Raw genomic sequence first — 21,117 nt, 5'->3', positions numbered from 1 at the left:
TTTGAAAACTGAAAGCGGAAGCCTCAAAACGGAAACCTTAATATGGAAAACTCAAAACGGAAGCCATGTTTCCTGTTCGACTTCTGAGATGCGTTCAAAAGCCGAGGCATTTACTTCCGGGTTTTCTAGTTCTGAAACGTTTTACTATGGAGGCATTTGAAAACCAAGGTACCACTATATTGCTATATGATGGGAGGTTGATGTCTTAAATTTGATGAGGCTTTAGTATTCTTTGGAACATAGAAAAGATACTTTATTTCAGATGCTCAGTAAATTAAAGTTAAATGTGACAGATGCTTAATCTTTTCTTAAAAATACAGAATTGATCAGCATGTTAAAAAAATTATTTTAGCATTCAACACACTGTTTTTATTGGAGCATTGAATTGACATTTTATGCCCAATGTTGTACTTATTCAGGTTCTGCATTCTAGAAGGCACCATTTCTCTTCAAAACTCTTCATTACCCTTTCAGGTATCGTTCTCAACTCTGACTCAAACATACTGTACTCCCAGCAAATTGCAGATGAAAACAGATACCTGTTCTGTTTAATGTTCCCTGTTCTGTTTAAGGTCTGGGGGGAAAAACATGGGTGACTATCTCAGATAGTCAAAAGGAGCATGCAATGGTTTTGCAACAATGTCTTATAGATTCTCCATAAATCAATAAGTGAATGAAGAATTACAATTCCAGAGAAAGGGACTAGTGTGGAAGCAACCTAACAGTTCTGTGTCATGCACAGTTTGTGTAATTATGTTATACTTATGCAGCATATAGTTAAAACTTCAATCAACGTGAAAGCTATCATTTCACACTCTTTCAAACAATATACAGCGGTACCTCAACTTACGAACGACTCAACAACCAAATTTTTCAACTTACGAATGGGGCAAATGGCCGCACGCTTACGAATTTCTCGACATCCGAACGGAAACCGCGGCGGTTTTAGATAGGGTTTTTTCGACTTATGAATTTTTAGATGGGGTTGCTTCGACTTACGAATGTTTTCATTTCCAATGCATTCCTATGGGAAATTGCGTTTCCAATGGCGCTTTTCGACTTGCGAATTTTTCGACCTACGAAGGTGGCTTCGGAACGGATTAAATTCGTAAGTTGAGGCACCACTGTAATGCAAAAGCATGGACTTCATATAACTTTTTTCAACTGCATGGGCCTTACAATAGTTTATTTAATACTTAGCTATTTTGGAAATGGAAAGGAAAATAACTGATGTGTTGAGGTGGGTCTGTTCTGGACCTTTATGCTTTTCACTTCTCCTTTAAGGGCTCTATTCACACACGCTATACGCACTGTGCCTAGTAGCAGAACGTTAGAGACGATTCCACTGAAAAGCATTGTGAATGTGATATGAAAGCTCAGTCCATGGAATACAGTGGTGATATATTCACTCACGGTAGTCATCATTTGAGGCTTCAGTCATCAGATGATGTACATGCATATGTGTGCCCTTTGTCCCAGAAATAATCAATGTATGTTTCCTGCACATGCTCAGCTTTTCCATATGTTGTATTTGCTTGCATGGGATTAAATGGCATCTAGTTTCTAGGAATGTGAAGTACCCAAATACAGTGGTACCTCGGGTTAAGAACTTAATTCGTTCCGGAGGTCCGTTCTTAACCTGAAACAGTTCTTAACCTGAGGTACCACTTTAGCTAATGGGGCCTCCCCCTGTGCAATTTCTGTTCTCATCTGGGTTAGCGGAGTCTGTACCTGATGCGTCTGTAACCTGAAGCGTCTGTAACCCGAGGTACCACTGTATGGTTCTGGAAAGTATCCAGCATTTTAGCTTGTGCTAGCAGACAGAATGATCAATGTATGGCTGAACAGGTACATTTTGTTGTTGTTGGCATATAATGGAACAAATTCAATGCAAAAATGCAAATACAATAATACTGAAGGAGGCTGGGGCAGTGACAAGGAAGAAGGTCAGCGGGTGAACCCATGCCAAACTTGCATGAAGCACTTGCACCATTTTAATGATGTATGGGACTTTGTGTAAAAAGCAACCGTGAAAAAGAATACAAACAGTGACAGATTATAGTACAGTGGTACCTCGGTTTATGAACACAATTGGTTCCGGAAGCCTGTTCATAAACTGAAGCGTTCATAAACTGAAGCGAACTTTCCCATTGAAAGTAATAGAAAGTGAATTAATCCGTTCCAGACGGTCCGCGGGGTAAGCGTTCATAAACTGAAGCAAACTTTCCCATTGAAAGTAATGGAAAATGGATTAATCTGTTCCAGATGGGTCCGCGGAGTACTTAAACTGAAGCGTTCATAAACTGAAGCATGGGTGTAATTGGTTCTGGAAGTCTGTTCATAAACTGAAGCGTTCATAAACTGAAGCAAACTTTCCCATTGAAAGTAATGGAAAATGAATTAATCCGTTCCTGTTGGGTCCGCGGCGTTCATAAACCGAAAATTCATAAACCGAGGTGTTCATAAACCGAGGTTCCACTGTATGTGATATAGTGTGTGTCTCCTCAGTAGGTCCAAAATTGGGATGAAAAGCTCCTCCTCAGTCACAGCCAGGGATGAGCATCCAGTTAAATTTAATGGTAATATATGCAGGATAATTTCAAAAGTATACCAGATTCTTTTTGTATGATTGTGGTATGAATTTTCTTACTTCAACACAATGTTTTTAAACCTTTATTTGCTATACCGTAATCATAGTAAAAAATCTTTGCTTATTTTTGAAGGGTGTTAATCCTTGCACGCATGCATTATAACACGTAATTCAGTTTTCAGTTACTTAAAAGAAAATAATTGAATTTTCAGAGTAAGTTAAGAAGTGTACTCCATTCAGCTGTCTTTTAATTTAAGGCCTACAAAATAAGAGACCTGTAATTTCACTTTGGGGAATTGCTTCATTTTCAAGCAGTTCATAAAGCACAGGAATTTAAAAAAACCAATCCCCGAAAGCATTTCTTTTTCTTTTTCCTCATTTCCTTAAAAGTTTAATTTTATGAGGAACATCTGGGTTTTTTTTTAACGTTTTAGGTGTTATTTTTTGTTTATGCTGTACAATAAAAACTTCTACTAATTGTTCTTAATTTAATAGGGTGTCCATTCTTAAGGGGCAATCTTGTCATTGTGTATCCATGGAGAAATGCCATTTACTTGCCATAAAGGCAAAAGTTACTGTACAATTACTTATATTTAAGTTCCATTCATTTCTGTGGTATATAGGCACATGTAGCTGGGTTGGAGCCATTTAAAATAATGGGTTAGCTCCAGATGTGCAGTATAATTCTGCACATGTTTTCTCAGATTCAAATCCCAATATGTATGTAGAATGATACTTACTCCCAGGTAAATGTGTATAGGATAGAAAGCAGCCTTTGATACTCTAACAATGCTTCCCTCCAGCCAATAATTTTAAATCTGAGTAGAATTCTCCCTCCTCTTCTGGCCACAGGTCTGGTCCAGTGGGGTGAGGCAGACTGCTCATTTACTTAACAAATCCAAACTACCAGATTTTGGTTATCTCTGTAGAAATAACCAGGCACTCACTACTTATATCACCCATATATACAAATTGTGTACAAATGAGAAGGTGCATGGCAGAGCTTTTTTCTGAAATATCATGTTTGTGCCATTGTGCACTTAATTTGTCGTTAACCAGATACAGAAGGCAGAAAGTCAGAAGAGGTGCTTTTTGTTCTCTTTATTTTACTGAGATACTTTCAGCTTTTAATAATTTTTGTATACATATTAGACATATAATATGCACACGTTTCAGTTTATTATTTTCTGCTTATTTAACTGAAGCCTGCTTTGAATGAGAAAAAAAGTTGGCAAGCAGCTAGTCCATATGGTCTAATTACTTTTGGTATTTTGGAAGGAAAAAAATGAAAGCCTTATGTGAGAAATTAAATTGAAAAGTGGATCTTATTTAGGCATTCCTTGTAAATTTTTAAAATACGTTTATTACACATATATCCTACTTTCTTTAGTCTTTTGCCCTTCTGAAATTTATTCCCCACCAGCAGCAGTTCATGGAAATTTATCAAATTATGTAAGCTACAGGTAAGGTTAATCTTCAGGATTCCTGTTCACACAGGGAAATTCCCATTATACAAAGAGTCTCACACATAGCTTGGTCTTGGCTTTGTTTGTTTCAGACTGGACTGTGTGTCCTAAACCTGGTAGTTCAGGCACAGTTCTTTTCTGAATTAGAGCTGAAGGCTCTTCACTCTTTTACACCACAAAAGTGTAAGACAGTTCGAATAAACCATCATTAGAGGAGTTCCAACCTTTGTTCTTCATGGGCGTACCTAAAAAAAGCAGTGACTCATGGAGAGATGCCATGAGTGTGTGTTGGTAGGTACATACACTCATGAATAAACAGAGCTGCAGAGAGAAATTGTAACTGAAGATTCCCACCCCCACCTCCAGAACCAGGATGAAAAGATCCCTTTTTCTGGAAAATATTTATCTAGGAGTATTTATACCCTGTCTACTAACCAACATTATAAATAGGGAGTGAACTGCAATTTCATCCGTATTAAAAATGTATTTATTTGCGCATTAGCAAACCCATTTTTAAAAGAAAAAAGAAGAAATAGCACTCAAGTCCAAGCAATAGGGGTCTCAGCCACCTGTGTTCCAGCCAAGGCTTCACCCATCCATTCTTCAGAGTTGGCTAGCTTGTGGCAGCTGAGGGGAAATGGTGCTTGCTGCTGCTCATGCTGTTTTTGCTGTGAGAATGAATGAATCTTTATTTGCGTCAGCCATCCGCCATAGCAATAAAACAACCATATGATATACAAAGAATAGAAATAAGAAGTCAATTATATAAAAGACACTTTAGGGTTTTGAATCAATAGTCAAATAGTGGATCTTATTCTAATTGCCCCAGCTAAAAACCTTGCAACCTTTGCTGTCACCTGCTTGTCTTGATCTGCCAAGAGAAAGGACACTGTGGCAGTGGTTGGGTGACCCAGAATGGACAATAAAAGAGGGGTGATAACTTCATTCCTCAGGCATTGAGAGTTTTATTGCAAGGTGAAATCTTCCTTTGTTTCCAGGCTCATAATGGCAGTTTTCCCCCCTCCAACCACCCTCCTCTTCCATTTCCTCCCCCTCTGAGCTCCTATGACAAATGAGTGCTTTGCTGTCACTCAAAGAGGAGTTTATAACATTATCTTCCTGCTTTTAAAAAAGGTTGCATTTAAATGAGGGATAGACATTGTGGGCCACATGGTCAGCCCACAACCTGCATGTGGCCCTCGTGGGGGCTCCTCTGTGACCCATCAATAATAATGATGATGATAGCAATGTTATTATTTGTACCCTGCCCATCTGACCTGGTTGCCCCAGCCACCCTGGGTGGCTTCCAGCATATACAAAAACATAATAAAACATTAAACATTAAAAACTTCCCTGCCTTCAGATGTCTTCTAAAGGTTGTATAGTTACTTATCTCCTTGACATCTGATGGAATACCGTTCCACAGAGCAGGTGCCACCACCGAGAAGCCCTCTGCCTGCTTCCCTGTAACTTCACTTCTCGTGGTGAGGGAACTGCCAGAAGGCAGAACTTCTTTAGCTTCTTAGCTTTTCTCAATCTGTATACAAATCTCAGTCTGTATACAAATCTAAAGCAGGAGGGTGTGCTCTCTTATTCAAAGTACTGGGTTCCGTTTTCTGGAGCCTAAGATGTAGCGAGCACTGATGAGGCAAGGACAGAAGGCCTTACTGTTAATATATATGTCAAACTTGTTGAAGCAGAGACTCAACGCCATCTTCCAATTGCATGCTCTTATTCTTTAATGTGCTTGAAGAATGCCCTGAGACATGATCATACATAATTTGAGGTAATTTACTAGGCCAGGCTATAAAGTGCTTAGGTAAGACTCCAATAAAATACTGCTTTTTATTGCTTTTACACCAATTTTAATTATGGGTGTAAATTTGAAGAAGTGAAAAATAGAGAGTTTACTCAAATTGGAGAACCAAAAGGTAATAGCCACATGGGGTCCCTTACATTTGGCTGAAGCTGAGCTATCATTGAGTTGTTGGTTTTTTGCTCTGTGTATCTTAATGTTAAATATATGACTTTTTATTCCCACCTACCTCAGAACTTGAATGTTTCCTTCCATCATCATCATCATCATTTGAATTTATATACTGCCCTATACCCAAACGTCTTCAGAGGAAGTGCAACCCCATCAAGAGCAGATGATCTTCCACCCATCTGGTCTAGGGAACTACCCACTAACAGTGCCTTAGTCTTATCTGGATTGATTTTCAGTTTGTTGGCTCTCATCCAGTCCATTACTGAGGCAAGACACTGGTCCAGCACTTCCACTGTCTCACCTGCAGACATAAAGGAGAAATAGAGCTGAGTGTCAGCAGCATACTGCTGATTTTAAACAATGTGGGGGATAGGATTGAGCACTGCAGAACCCCACATTGAAGGTTCCACAGGGCTGAAAAGCATTCCCCAAGTAACACCCTCTGAGAACAACCTCCAAGTAGGACTGGAATCACCCATCCCTAGTTCGTTCCAGAAGGATATCATGGTTGATGGTATTGAAAACTGCTGAGAAGTTGAGAAGAATTAATAGGGACATGTTTCCTTGTCTGTCTCTCAACAGAGGTCATAATACAGGGCGACCAAAGCAGTTTCTGTGCCAAAACCAGGCCTAAACCCCGATTGAAATGGATTCAAAAAATCAGTTTATTCCAAAAGCACTTGGATCTGGTCTGGGACCACTGGCTTCAGAACCTTGCTCAGGAAAGGGAGATTAGCAGCTGGCTGGTGGTCCAGGGAAGGTTTCTTAAGGAGTGGTTTTACCACTGCCTCCTTCAGACAGGCAGGGAACACCCCCTTTCGTAAAGAGGCATTGATCACCTCCCTGGCCCAGCCAGCTGTTCCCTGCATATCAGACTAAATTTTGGCAGAATCAGGCTGGGTGGGGAGGAAACACAATTGTATATATTCAGCATTCTGTTAACACTATTTTCTATGTGTTCCTATCTTGTCTGTCTTAGTTATGGAGATAAAAACTTAGCTATGGAGATAAAAGTTTTATTTTCCATTGTTTTATAACAAATTAATTTTTAGAAACAATCATTTCACATTAGTCACAGCTTGAGTCTTTCTTCTTTCCAGTCAGAGATGCATGAATTCTCTTGTTAAACAAAAGGTGAATGATTCCATGAATAATTTGAAAAAGGAGAAAAAAACAATAGTTAATACCAGAAATGCAAAAAAGAAAAGAAAAAAGTACCCGCAAATTTTGATTTCTGTGTCTCATTTTCCCTTTCATTTAAAAAATGTTAATTTAAGACAGAATCCCTTGGAAACTTCACCTGTGCCTCATTGAAATTTAAATGTGACATGGAGTTCTGCCCATACCCTTTGGGGCAAACAAAGATGGTTAAGAATGTTGTGAATATTTGAGTAAAACAGTGAGTACTGCTATTAGAATACTTACAAATGAAACTGACGCGAGTAGGTCCCTGTTCACATTGACCCTGTCAGCCTCTGCTGCCATTTCACACTTTTCCTGGCCCAGGGACCCATTTTCTTAATTTGGGACAGAGTAAGTCACTTGCTGTAGGGATGCGGGTGGGTAGGGATGTGGGTGGCGCTGTGGTCTAAACCACTGAGCCTCTTGGGCTTGCCAATCAGAAGGTCGGCCGTTCGAATCCCAGCAATGGGATGAGCTCCTGTAGCTCTGTCCCAGCTCTTGCCAACCTAGCAGTTTGAAAACACGGCAAAAAGTGTAAGTAGATAAATAGGTACCGCTCCGCCGAGGAAGGTAAACGGCGTGTCCGTGTGCTGCTCTGGTTTTGGTGTTCCATTGCGCCAGAAGCGGCTTAGTCATGCTGGCCACATGACCCGGAAAAACTGTCTGCAGACAAATGCCAGCTCCCTCGGCCTGTAAAGTGAGATGAGCGCCGCAACCCCAGAGTCGTCTGTGACGACTTAATTGCCAGCAGTCCTTTACCTTTAAGTCACTTGCTAGGCACCCCAGAGACCCCAGCAGAATATCTTCTCGTGAGAAAAGGGGCTAGGACTGCTGACCAACACGGTTAACTTTTTCTGCAGTCACTCTGCACTTGACCTGGAGGCATCAGCACCTGGAGATGGGAGGGCGGGCTTTCTCCTCCTCCTCCTCCTTTCTCTTTCTCCCTTGTGGAGTTTAAAACTACATTAGGGCAATAACTTTTATAAGGCCAACCAACATGTCACCAAGTAGCGTGTAAGCTTTCAACTTTCCCTGGTGCTCAGTAGTAAAGCACTCTTTGCATAATGAAGAACCGAAGCTTACTCCCCAGTGGGGAGAGGTAGGGCTGGGAGACACTCCTGCCTAATCCCTGAAGGGCTGCTTCCATAAGTGTGGGCAGTTCTGAGCTAGATGAACCCAAGGGTCTGACTTGCTATAAGGCATGCTTGTGATAATGTATTAATATCAGGGCCGGCCCGCCCATCAAACAATGAGAGGTGACCGACTCAGATGGCAGGATCCACAGGGGCAGCAGATCCTGATGTGTGCCCCCCCCCAATTCCCTTGTTCCTGGTGTAGATTTTCGCTCAACCCTTCTTCCCTGGCTGTGGCGGGGCAGTGGGAGGTGCCAAAATGTCTTGGCACCCCTGATTAATATTTGTTCCCTAAGTTTCTGAATCATTTTAGGGCTTCCTTTTGAATTGTTGCTTCTTGACACTTTCAGTACAAATAACAGTATTTCGCAGTTATCTGTAACCAGATATCAACTCTGACATTATTGAACTTTGTTGAGTAGATTGTTAAGGAAGTTCTTCCATGCAAGCCCCATTAGATGAATAGGAACTGTTCAAAAGGCTGGTTTATAACTCCAGTTTATTTCAGTGAGATGAAGAGAATCATGAACAATATATTTAGAACTTGGGTAACTGGAAATAATATGATGGAGTGTCCAGGACTGAAACAATTTTATTTCATCCGCATAATAGGATGATGACAACAATAAATGTGTCTTAGTGTAATGTGAAAGCCTTAGTTTAATGTGCAATTTATTGATAAGTCATAGACCACTACAAGAATACATTGTTTGATAAACTGAAAGAAGGGATTCACCAGAACAGTCTTTATAAGGCTTCCCCCCCTCCAATATTGGGACAATTACAGCAATGTCTTCCTCTTATATAGAATAGATGGTGCATTTGTCCAGATTACAAAATATCTACATTGTACGAGTAATGTAGGAAGTAGAAAGCTAAGGTTGCAATCCTATACATACTTTTCTGATAAAGTCATACCTCGGTTTAAGTACACTTCGGTTTGAGTACTTTCAGTTTAAGTACTCCGTGGACCCATCTGGAATGGATTAATCCACTTTCCATTACTTTCAATGGGAAAGTTCGCTTCAGGTTAAGTACGCTTCAGGTTAAGTACAGACTTCCGGAACCAATTGTGTACTTAAACCGAGGTACAACTGTATTATCCTTATTAGGGGTTACTTCTGCATGTATATGCGCCAGACTGAGCTTTTTTTGTTTTTATTTTGCTCACCAATTTATGTAAGGGAACATTCTTACATTACTGTCAGTGGCTTGTTTAGCATACATGAATGAAGGCAGGTATAGATTCTTTATTACACTTATAGTTATCTGCATTTAAACTAGAAAAAAACAATACTTCATGTTTTTTGGCCAATTTATGGAAACAAAATAGTGAACTGCCTGATTGTACTTTTCTCAGAAATGAGACCACAACCAGATTGCATCTGGACCTTTTTCCTGTGTTCATGCCCTGTTCATTTCTGCAACTGTTAAAGTCATTTGAGGGCCGTAAACCCTCAATTTCCATGTCAATTAAAGATCAAATCCACAGAAAGCACTATAGCCATGTAAAGTAAATTACATGTACAAATGTGGTGCGTCCCATTTAAATAGCACCATTTGAATGACATTGGCCCTTTTTAAAGCAGAAGTTGAATAAAACCAGAAACTGATACATAATTAGTCTGAAATTCATTTGTCCACTTTTTTTTTAGTCTCACTTATTTCTGTTATTATGGTAGCAGAAATGAATACTTCAGAGAAAACTAAAGTGCTAATTATAGCTAAAGAGGTCATTTATAAGAGGTTAAATTGGTTTAATTAGAATTTATTTGAAGGTTACATAGGAGTACAAAGAGATGTTAAGGGGTTAACCCATAAGAGATTATATTGTAGTCAGTGTTCTGTTAAAGTTTGAATTAATTTTTCCCATGGGTTTTTCACATTCTAATTTTCAACTAAATGAGACATCTGTTTCAGAAAAGGAAAATTTGCTATGGTTGTCATAGCAACTATCATTCTGTAGGAAAATTATTCCAATGGTTACTTTACAGCAGAGAGGCAGACATTCGGTACATAAAGCAGCATCCAAGAGCTAGCAGAAATTCAGTCCTTTTGTATTTGACCTGTAAAAGTTGTTCATACATTTCAACATAAGGTTAATTAGGCTGTAAACATTTTTTATTTTTTTTGCCATTCAGTTCTGCTCCCTGGAGCCTTGTGTGTAGCAAAACCTTTTCTGTCACAGCATTAACATTCAGTTTACTGTATATGGGATACAGAATACTGAAAGAAATTTCTTCTCTTTTGGAAAGGAAATCTGTCAGAATACAGTGCTTTGTCATGAATACTTTTGTTTCTTTAGTGAAATGCATGGCCATTTAGATACATTAAGTAGATTAACATTCCAGAAATATGTGAGGGAATGTTTTCCAGACATCTGCTTAAATTTTACTTCTTTTATTTAATCAAGTGAAAGTAAAATAAAAGTATAAAGTAAAATAAAAAGTTGTATGAGCCATATTTTTTTTTTAAAAAAAAATCACAGCGAAGATCCGAGAAAGGTACTCAGAACCTTAGTTCCAGATATTTAATCAAATGCTCTAAATTAAGTGTGAAGATCTTTTTAAAATCAATTTTCATATAAGATTATAAATACAATAACAGCCAAACTGGTCTAAAGAAGATAAACAGGAAACAAGCAAGAATAAGCAAAGGAAGAAAATAAAGAAGAAAGAGAAGAGAAAATAAACACAAACCCCGTGATATCTTAACCCTTATTCCACACATACTGTAGAAGAGTGAACCCTCCCAGATCTGACCAAGGAGCTTCCTCCTCTTCCCCCAGCCTCTCACCCTGGGAGATCTGCTCTCCCTGCCCCTCACACAGGGTCCTTCATCTTCCATTCATCACCTTCCTGTGTGTATCTTCTTTAATCCAAGATAGGAAACTTCAAAAACCAAAGCATAAATATAGATAGAATTAACAGAAAGAAAACAAGAATTAAAGATCATAGAAAAGCAAGAGAAGAAGAGAAGGGGGGGGGGAGAGGGTCCTCAGATTCTCTGTCTGTCAATTATGTTTATGACATTTATTCAAAGTATGCACTCCAGGATGACATCTAGCATGCATTAATGTCCAGCTTTTTCTCAATCGGCTAGGTCTTGTTTTCTCAATCTTCATGCCCAGGCATCTCAAATCCTCCTTTTTTCCATACAAAAAGAGCATAAGTAGCTCTTCAATTATTGTTGTCGTTAAGTGAAAATAATCCCGCTCTGACCCAATATGATGAATTTCTCCCCAAGGGTTCCAGCAAAGTAGTGTAATAGTCCATACTTATTTGCTTGTTGTGACTTCATTAAACCATACTCACTTCCATATAGTATTCCAGTCCCATCATGCTTCATCCTGGTTTGAGGAAATAGGGGGAAATCCTTTTTCTTCCATGTCTTCTGTTTTCCCCCAAAACCAATTGTCAAGATCTTAGAAGCTTTTTCTTCTCTGGTCACCTCAGTTTGTGCACTAGGCCCTTTCTCTCTGTCATCTCCAGTTGTCTTTAATGTCTCTGATCATTAATCCATTTATCTCTTCTGGCATCACAACAACATCCTTTGTCTGTTTAAAGTATTCAGGCAGCCGTAAAGCTTTCCATGGAAATCTAAATTAGGGGTGAGGATCTTGTGGATCTTCAAATGTCATTGGACTCCAACTTCCACCAGCCCCAGCTAGCAGTCCTAAACCCACAAACATGGGAGTAAACCCCATTCATGTCAGCAGGACTTAGGGCTTATCCACACTTAACTTTCCTGCATGCTTTCCAGGCATGGACTGCACTTTAAAGCTGAATTGGAGCAAACGGCAATATGTGAAAAACCAAATTGCTCCTTGTTGCACTTCAGCATTAAGTAGCAGGTTTACACAGGGAAAGCTCTGGGGCAAAAAGAAAGTGTGCTTGGACATGGTGTTTTAAAGCATGGACCTTGTGGGTAGACACTTTATAGGATTGCAGTTTAAATCATGTTTAAATGGAGGAGGGGGTGTGATAGGATTATTCATAGGATCATAGATTTGTAGAGTTGGAGGTGAACCCCGAGGGTCATCTAGTCCAACCCCCTGCAATGCAGGAATCTCAACTAAAGCACCCATGACAGATGGCCACCCAACCTCTGTTTAAAAAGCACCAAGGAAGGAGAGTCCACCACCTCCCGAGGGAGATTGTTCCACTGTCAAAGAACTCTTACTGTCAGAAAGTTCTTCCTGATGTTTTGTTGCAATCTCTCTTCTTGTAACAATCTCGTTTTTTGTTACAGTTTCCTTCTTTACACTTTACATTTTAAAGATTTTTTTATAATGATTCACGGAAAGGCACCTCAATGCTATACTCCTAGAATGGTTTTGAATGTGTGTCTGTTAGGCCTATGAAGTGTGTGGAGAGGTATCTTTCCAAAGGCAAGAAAGAACACGAGGCTCATGCGCCAGATCTTTTCTAGGGTTTCATCTTTCTAGCCAGATTTTGGTCTGGTTTGAGATTATCATAAGAGAGACAGAATAATGGCAAACCACACGCCTTAGCGTTACCTTTGCATAAAAGAACAGCTTCAGCTTCCATAACTTAGCGGATCTTAATATATACCACAGTTCCAAGGGAAGGGAAGGATGGACATTTCTTGTCCCATAATAAGCCGATCATTTCTATTCATAAAGGAAGACACATTTTCTAAGAAGAAAAATGTGGGTTATGTATATTAGGACTAATGGAGGAAATGATAGCAGTGGGATTTTGCATGTATTGCTTAGGACCGATGATACCCTCAGTTTCAGTGGTGTGAAAAAATAGAGGTTATTTTTATTCCCTTGTTATACTTTACTATAACACTAGATTTCTCCAATATTTGACCTTTTCTATAAGATAACTTTATTATTCCTTATTCCATTTGTTCATCCGGTATTAGCTTTTAAAATGCACCAAAAATTCCAGTGTTATCTATCGATATCTAGTTGGGGGCACCTCGTCAAATATAGCATCTGGTGATCTGGTGGAGTGGCCCCTCTTTGAGAAGTCCTCCCTGGACCCTTAGTTATTAGACGAGTACTACCCTGTTACATATATTCCTTTCCTGGGTAGGGTGATTGAAGGGTTGGTATCTAGTCGGCTTCAGACATACCTGGATGAAAATGATGGTTTAAAACAGTTTCAGTCTGACTTCAGTCTTGAATTTGCTACTGAATCACTCTTGGTTGCTCTTGATTAATAACCTTTATTGGGAAAGAGAGGTGGGGGTTGTGGAGTGCCAGTCCAGTATCTGCCAACCCATGCTCTGAGGTGTGCATGAGAGGCCCTGCAAATTTTGATCCATTGACTTGGCCTGTTAAGCGGTAATACAAGATACAGTGTCTTACCTGTGGCAGCACCCCATTTGTGGAATTCCCTCCTGATGCTACTGTGATTTTGAGCCTCAAAGCTAGTTTTCCATTTGCTTTTGAGTTCATTTCATTGTTACAGATTGAGGCTGGTATGCAGCTGTGTGTGTTTGCAATTGGCTATATCTTGCATGATTTATTGAAATTTCTGCAGGAGGGATGGTGGTCTAGAAGTGAAAATGGAAAAATGAGTAAAAATTGGTGGGCATATTTCCTATCTTAGCATACTAATTTATGAGCTTTTCTATAGCTGGTTACTGGTGTGCGGCAGGGGTTGGACATGCACCGTAGGCCATAAAGGCAATGGCTGTTTACAATAGCATCATAAAGAGTACCATGGAGTGTTAAGGAGATATACACGGGATCAGATCCAGGTGTACTTGTATGGAGACAAAATGATGGGAAATGAGAGCCAATATATGCATACTGACCTCTCCCTGATGTTGGCAATAAAAGAGGAAGCCTGTTAGATTATCTTTCTGTCCATAAAATAGGATCATGCACTAATATTAACCCTATTTGTATTGCATCTGCCTGTCTCTTCCCCATCTGAAGTAGAATTGGCGTTAGAACTTTTGAGGACTGGAAACAGGAGTAGTGAGGGATGGTTTTCACATCTGCCTTCAGTAAATCCTTGTAGTTCTGATAGTCATGGAATATCAAACCTTAACATTAAGGACTTCCAAGTGAAAAAGCAATACTACAAAGACTATAAAGGGGGTGACATGATCAGAGAGAGGATATGTGTTCTCAAAAGAGAGGGGAGAAGCATTCTGGAGCATTTCTGCCATTTCTTTTCTACCACTAACTTGGAACTTATTCTCTCAAATAAAATTTATTCTATATTCAGGCTAGTTTGCATTTATAATAGCTCCTGGAATGCAGTATTCTACAGGCATTCAAACACACACACACACACACACACACACACACACACACACACACACACCAAAGGAAATATGAAAAAAGCTTCAGAAAGATTGCAGACAACACGTTAATTTCTGAAAGAACTAGCAATTCATCAGTAGTGGAAGAAGATAAATTGCAGCTTCAGGGGCACTTCCTTTTGTCTTTGCAATGCAGTATACAAAGAATAGTTCAGAGCATTTCTTGAAAGAATTCTCTGTTTTTTGTTGATGTAGCAAGGAAGTTGTGTAATGCCTTCTCCAAAGTAACATCTGTAAAAGAAATGTAGTTGATGTGCCTATATTGCTAAGCACTAACGTTGCAGTTATCATAAAACTTATTAAATTATAACAGTCTGTTGTTTGTTGTTCCTTCATAAGGGATGTAGTAAAATCCCCATGCAGCAGTCCATAGAAAGATAAAAACCCACAAACATATTCAAGAGTATCAACCCCACACTCCATTACTTGTAGTATTGCCAGGAAGCAATTGTTTGCCACTGTGATGATAAATTTTAATTACTGAGATTGCAATCCCTTTAACTTCCTTACATAATGAACACAGTTTAAAATAGTAACTTCAGAGTCAAATATTTGAATATGAAGGATTAGAATAGTAATAATTAGCATATCAAATACCAGAATAAAACTTTATATACTAGTAGTTGAGTAATTGGAAAGATTAGTTATTAATTTCAGATTTTGGAAACCAGAGATTTAGATTTTTGTTTTTTATCAGATTCTTCTTAGAACTGCCCCCCTCCCTTCAATAGGAACTTCAGTGCTGCTGAAATTGCTGTTAATATACATCTCGATTTAGGCAATTGCCTTTCGGACCATTAAAAATGGTTGGACATACCATCTACAGGTGAAACTGCTATCTTAATTAAATACCATATCAACTGATGTACTTGTTTTAATAAGATAATTTAGCAGGCTAAGCAGGCATGGCCAATTAATTTATTAAAAACATTTAAGCTGTGGACAGAGCTGTGTATAATTTAATCAACATTACAGTTTCCAGTACAACTTTAATAATTGGCAAGGATCTTACTTTTCTATATTGCTAAATAAATTTTACACAATAGCAGCAAAACAGGTTTTGATTTCGCGCACATTTAATCTGACCCTGTGCAGGGACCAAATTATCCTGTGTTGTTGTTTGACTCATTAACAGGCTGATATTACAAGTTGCACACCCCTAATCTCCCGGTTAATGTTCATAAGGGTGGGTGGCAGCTGTTTAGCTGTGTATTACTCGAGGAGTTGCTGTAGGAGGGTAGGGTGTATGTTTCTTGAATAACTATAGAAAAGGCAAGCTGGGAAAGGTCAGTTTGCCACATAATAGTGCTGTAGAATAAGAAAACTTGAATTCCTCCAAATGCCTTCTTATATTCTAGGACTGCATTGCCTCAAGGATAATCCAGGTCTGCAAACTGGCAGTGGGTGGAACCGGAAACAAAAAAGTTACACATGAACTAATCCAGCATAGACTTCCATTTTCACTTTGGGTACCTCACATTAGAATTCCCAATTTATTCTGCAGTAAACCACATTGGGGTTGATGGGTTATTCTCAAGCAGGAATGGGAGGAGAAAATTGATTCAGTTTGCCTGTAAAGGCGAATCTACCTACTTTGCATTTTCTGAAATGATACACAACTAAAACACAGCCATCCTTTAAAATTTCTACGTCTCTTAATTTTGCAGTGGTGTGCTCCAACCAAATACAAAGTGCATATATGTTAAATTAAAGAGTGCATAAAATGCACATATCTATGAAAATAACATACAAAAATGTATTAGGTAACATTGCTTTGAAATAATGTGTGAAACAGGCAAAATTGCATATATCCCTGTATATTGGGATAAATTTACACTAAAATGCGAAACAGTATAATATTTTAATACACTGAAATTGTGTTTGTATGGATTACTATGTGTTTAAATTTGGTTGGTAACTGAATTGTTCTCATGTGATTGGCTAAAGTTGGTCACATGGGGAGGTATCTAGTGAAGGAGATTATGTAAAGCAAGATTACTGTATTTTAGAATTTAGCAGTGAACACTGCTAAGTTGAATAGAGTGTTGGAACTCTTCTCTGCTTGAAAGAAACAGAGCAAAGCTGCAGAAGAAGGTAAAAGTGGAAATCTCTCATAGGACCCCCAAGGCATGTCCTAATTGAGATACAGAAGGGTGAGTGCTGAGCTCTGGAAAGAGAGGAAAATACAGTTGTTTAGAAGTTAGAAGAAGAGACCGTAAGGCCATGCTTAGAGAAGCATGTGCCTTTAAATATTATGTTTTAATTAATCTACAACTATAAGTTTCTGCAAGTAAAGTTTTTGAATGTTAAAGTATGGACATTGGTTTAATTTCCAAACAAGGGTGTCAGTCATATATATGATTTGAGCTTCTTAGCTGTGTTTTCATTACTCTTCCTTCAACACAGTACTGTATTCACAAACTGATATGGAAATGTGTAGAACTGACATGCCATGCAATTCAGAATATGTACTTGTATCCATTATGAACAAAGTTGAATGGAATGTTTCGTGGTTGGTCTTAACTGACTAATCAAACGTGTATATAGCACTGAAGAAAATCTCTCCCTTTTTTGGCAGGCAACCTTGGTTTTATGGCTGGGGTTTTAATCTTCCACGAGGCCAAGCACTTTTAGAGAAATGGAACCTAATTCCAGATGGAATAGATATTCTTATAACACATGGACCACCTCTTGGTAAGGAAACACTGAAAAATGTTTTGGGTCATAATATATCTGTGTTGTGTCCTTGCAAGTAATAGTTTGTAGATTCTGCTGTCAATTCAAATGTGTGGGTTTAAAGGGGTGTGATTCTGCTACGCTTTAGAGCGAAATAGTAGTCCACCCGTGCTTGCAGTCCTAATTTCTGGTTTTTTTTAAATATTAGGATTTAATGTTGTGACGGGCCCTGAGATCTACGGGTATAGGCTGGTATACAAATTTAATAAAATAAAATAATAAATACAGGAAGCTTTATTGATTTAATGATTGAAATAACCAAGGTTATAACAATAAAATAGGACAACTATAGTAACACATTGCTTATGCAGTGTGAAGTTCTAGTGCACTGCTACAAGATTTTGTTTCTTTGGGGTGTCTGCAATATGTGCTATACAGTATTTGCAAAGAAGCACGCAGAGCTCAGTGGAAGCAAACGGGCATTGCAAAAGCACACACACAATTTGATGAACATGCTTTGAATCATAGAATTGTAGAATTGGGAGGTTTCCAAAGGTCATGTGCAGCAAAATCAGCTCATGTTCCTCAGAGAATGGGATGCAACTCTTTTTTTCATAACAAGATGTTCATTCACTGAATGCCAGCTTTTTGTAAAGAGCTGTGGAGTCACTGGTTTATCTTGAAAAACTGAATCACCTCCCATACTTCAGCTTGCCTGCATATTTAAAAGCTAGTGTAATATAGTGGTTCATGTAACATGAGCTATGATCTAGACGTTCCCAGTTCCAAGTGCACCTCAGCCATAAACTCACTGTATGACCCTAGACATGACACTGTCACTCAGCCCTCCATTTGCAATGTGATGACAATAATACCAGCCTATCTTACAAGATTCCAAGGATTAGTGAATGAATGCATGCATGTGAGCAAGATAATATATGAACTTCCAGAGTTAAGCACTTTAGAACCAACTTTAGATGGACATCTCATCAGATGTCAATAACTGCACAACTTTTAGAAGACCTCTGTGTAGGGAGTTTTTCAATGTTTGATGTTTTATTATGTTTTTATATTTGTTGGAATCTGCCCAGAGTTGCTGGGGCAACCCAGTCAGATGGGTGGGATATAATAATCATAATATCATGGAACAGTTGGAAGGGACCACAAGGTTCATCAAGACCAACCCTATGCAATGTAGGAATCTTTAGCTCAACGTGGGGCTCGAATCCACAACCCTGAGATTAAAAGTCTCATGCTCTACCCACTGAGCTCCTACTTATGTCAATAGGAGATACAGTGGTACCTTGCTAGACAAATGCCCTGCTAGACTATTTTTTTGCTAGATGAATGGGTTTTGCGATCGGAGGTTGCCTCGCAAGATGAATTCGTTTTGTGAAAAATTCATCTAGCAAATCGCGGTTTCCCATTGTTGTTTAGTCGTTTAGTCGTGTCCGACTCTTCGTGACCCCATGGACCATAGCACGCCAGGCCCTCCTGTCTTGCACTGCCTCCCGCAGTTTGGTCAAACTCATGTTCGTAGCTTCGAGAACACTGTCCAACCATCTTGTCCTCTGTCGTCCCCTTCTCCTAGTGCCCTCAATCTTTCCCAACATCAGGGTCTTTTCCAAGGATTCTTCTCTTCTCATGAGGTGGCCAAAGTATTGGAGCCTCAGCTTCACGATCTGTCCTTCCAGGGAGCACTCAGGGCTGATTTCCTTAAGAATGGATAGGTTTGATCTTCTAGCAGTCCATGGGACTCTCAAGAGTCTCCTCCAGCACCATAATTCAAAAGCAGCGGTTTCCCATAGGAATGCATTGAAATTCAATGAATGCGTTCCTATGGGCAAAAAATAAAAATAAAAATTTCAATGCATTCCTATGGAATTCGCAAGACGAATTTTTCGCAAAACGAATTGACTCACAGAACGAATTAAATTCGTCTTGCGAGGCACCACTGTATTTACCTGCATGCTTAAACTCACTAATTTTGAACAATGGAATATAAAGCTGGTTCATGCTCTAACTCCTAAGTGTTAGGAAAGCCCTCTGGAAATGGGTTATTATTCCATTCTGAATTTTTGTTGAGACTTCTTAAATTTCCTGATAGATACAGTTTGCTTATAATTTATCCTAGGTGCAAAATATTATTGATAGCAACAGTTGCTCCATTAATATCTGTTTTTCTTGTTGACGTCCTTTAATGAGCTGATAGTTATGGTGTCATATGCTTTGTAAAAAGAGGAAAAATTGCTGTCTTACTATTCCCCTCCCCCCCCCAAAATATTATAACAGTGTTGGAAGTTTTGGGGACTTTCAGCAGGTCACCCTAGAAAGTGCATTGGAGATGGTTATTGCTCTGTGACATTAGATTTATTATAGACTCCAATAAAATATAGTGGCTGTCTGTTTCATAATTTCAGTGACAGCTTATTTCTTCTCTATAGGGCCCATGGGATGAGATTGCAACAGGCTGTCTGACTTGAATCCTGCTCCTTGCATTAAATCACAGACAGCTTTCAGCCTAAGCTAAAGAGGTTAACGGCAAAGTTTTTTTTAAAGCTAAAAACTTTCCAGAAATAATGTTAGAAGTACCTGTGAAGATACATGCTTAGTTGTAGTTAACAAAGCCCCAGAGATGAAAGCTAAATTGCCCACCCAAAATCCTTCTTGTAGTCTTTCTTATTCATTGTGAAAGCTGGAGAATGGGATGAGAGCTTGGGAGGTATGAAAGGAATGGGCAAGAGTGTATGGCTGTAGCGAACTTGAGTGGTGTAAGGAAGTATTCAGGTTTTAAAACTCACTGATTGCTGAAGGTCTCACTGAATGTGACAGCAAATAGTGATATCGTGTCCTCATCATGAATGGATATGGGGAAAAGTTCAGGAGTTATGTTGCCAAATGCAGTTAGGGAAGCAATAATAGACGTCTGGAATAAACCTAGAAAATTGACACCAGGAATACTCTCTTTAATGCTGCCCCCCCCAAAAAAAAGTTACTCATTCCAACAAGCTAGATAGCTTTTTAGGTGGAAGGAATGGAGGCAAAAAGTTTTTGTGAGGATTTTTGACTTGTTTAAAGCTTTATCATAACTTTTCCCTCCAAGAATCTTTTGATGAATTTTTTTGCTTTAAAGGTGCATCAGGGGTTCTAAAGGCAATTTTATTGATGAGAAGGAATGAGGGATTTGCATATCCTAATCAAGAAATTTCATTTTCATAGAATTATTGAATCATAGAGTTGGAAGGTACCACGGAGGACATGTAGTCCAACCCCCTGCAATGCATGACCCTGAGATTAAGAGTTTCATGTTCTACCAACTGAGCTATTCCAGCATCATGAATTTTGTAGCTTTAGTGATTTACCCAATTTTGGAATTATCTTCTATGCATGTTTCAGTTATGAGTTTAAAGATGATTTGGTATGGTGCTGTGGTCTAAACCACAGAGCCTCTTGGGCTTGCCGATCAGAAGGTCGGCGGTCCGAATCCCCGCGATAGGTGAGCTCCCGTTGCTCCGTCCCCACTCCTGCCAACCTAGCAGTTCGAAAGCACGTCAAATGCAAGTAGTTAAATAGGCACAGCTCCGGCGGGAAGGGAAACGGCCTTTCTGTGCGCTGCTCTGGTTCGCCAGAAGTGGCTTAGTCGTGCTGGCCACATGACCCGGAAGCTGTACGCTGGCTCCTTTGGCCAATAACGCGAGATGAGCGCCACAACCCCAGAGTCGTCTGCGACTGGACCTAATGGTCAGGGCTACCTTTACCTTTAAGAATGCTCAG

General features: G+C 39.3%; 1 protein-coding gene across 1 annotated transcript in view; it reads left to right on the top strand.

Moving 5' to 3' along the window:
- The window catches only part of MPPED1 (metallophosphoesterase domain containing 1), an 84,982-nt gene that overhangs the window by 54,682 nt on the left and 9,183 nt on the right, over window positions 1-21,117 (top strand). Inside the window, exon 6 of the mRNA XM_035137988.2 lies at window positions 17,246-17,361. Within this exon, the coding sequence (XP_034993879.1) occupies window positions 17,246-17,361 (116 nt within the window). The remainder of the gene's footprint in view (window positions 1-17,245; window positions 17,362-21,117) is intronic.

The sequence above is a fragment of the Zootoca vivipara genome, chromosome 5 (assembly GCF_963506605.1).
Source record: "Zootoca vivipara chromosome 5, rZooViv1.1, whole genome shotgun sequence".
NCBI lineage: Eukaryota > Metazoa > Chordata > Lepidosauria > Squamata > Lacertidae > Zootoca > Zootoca vivipara.
The sequence above is the reverse complement of the archived record's forward strand: the minus strand, read 5'-3'. Positions and strand labels throughout refer to the sequence as shown.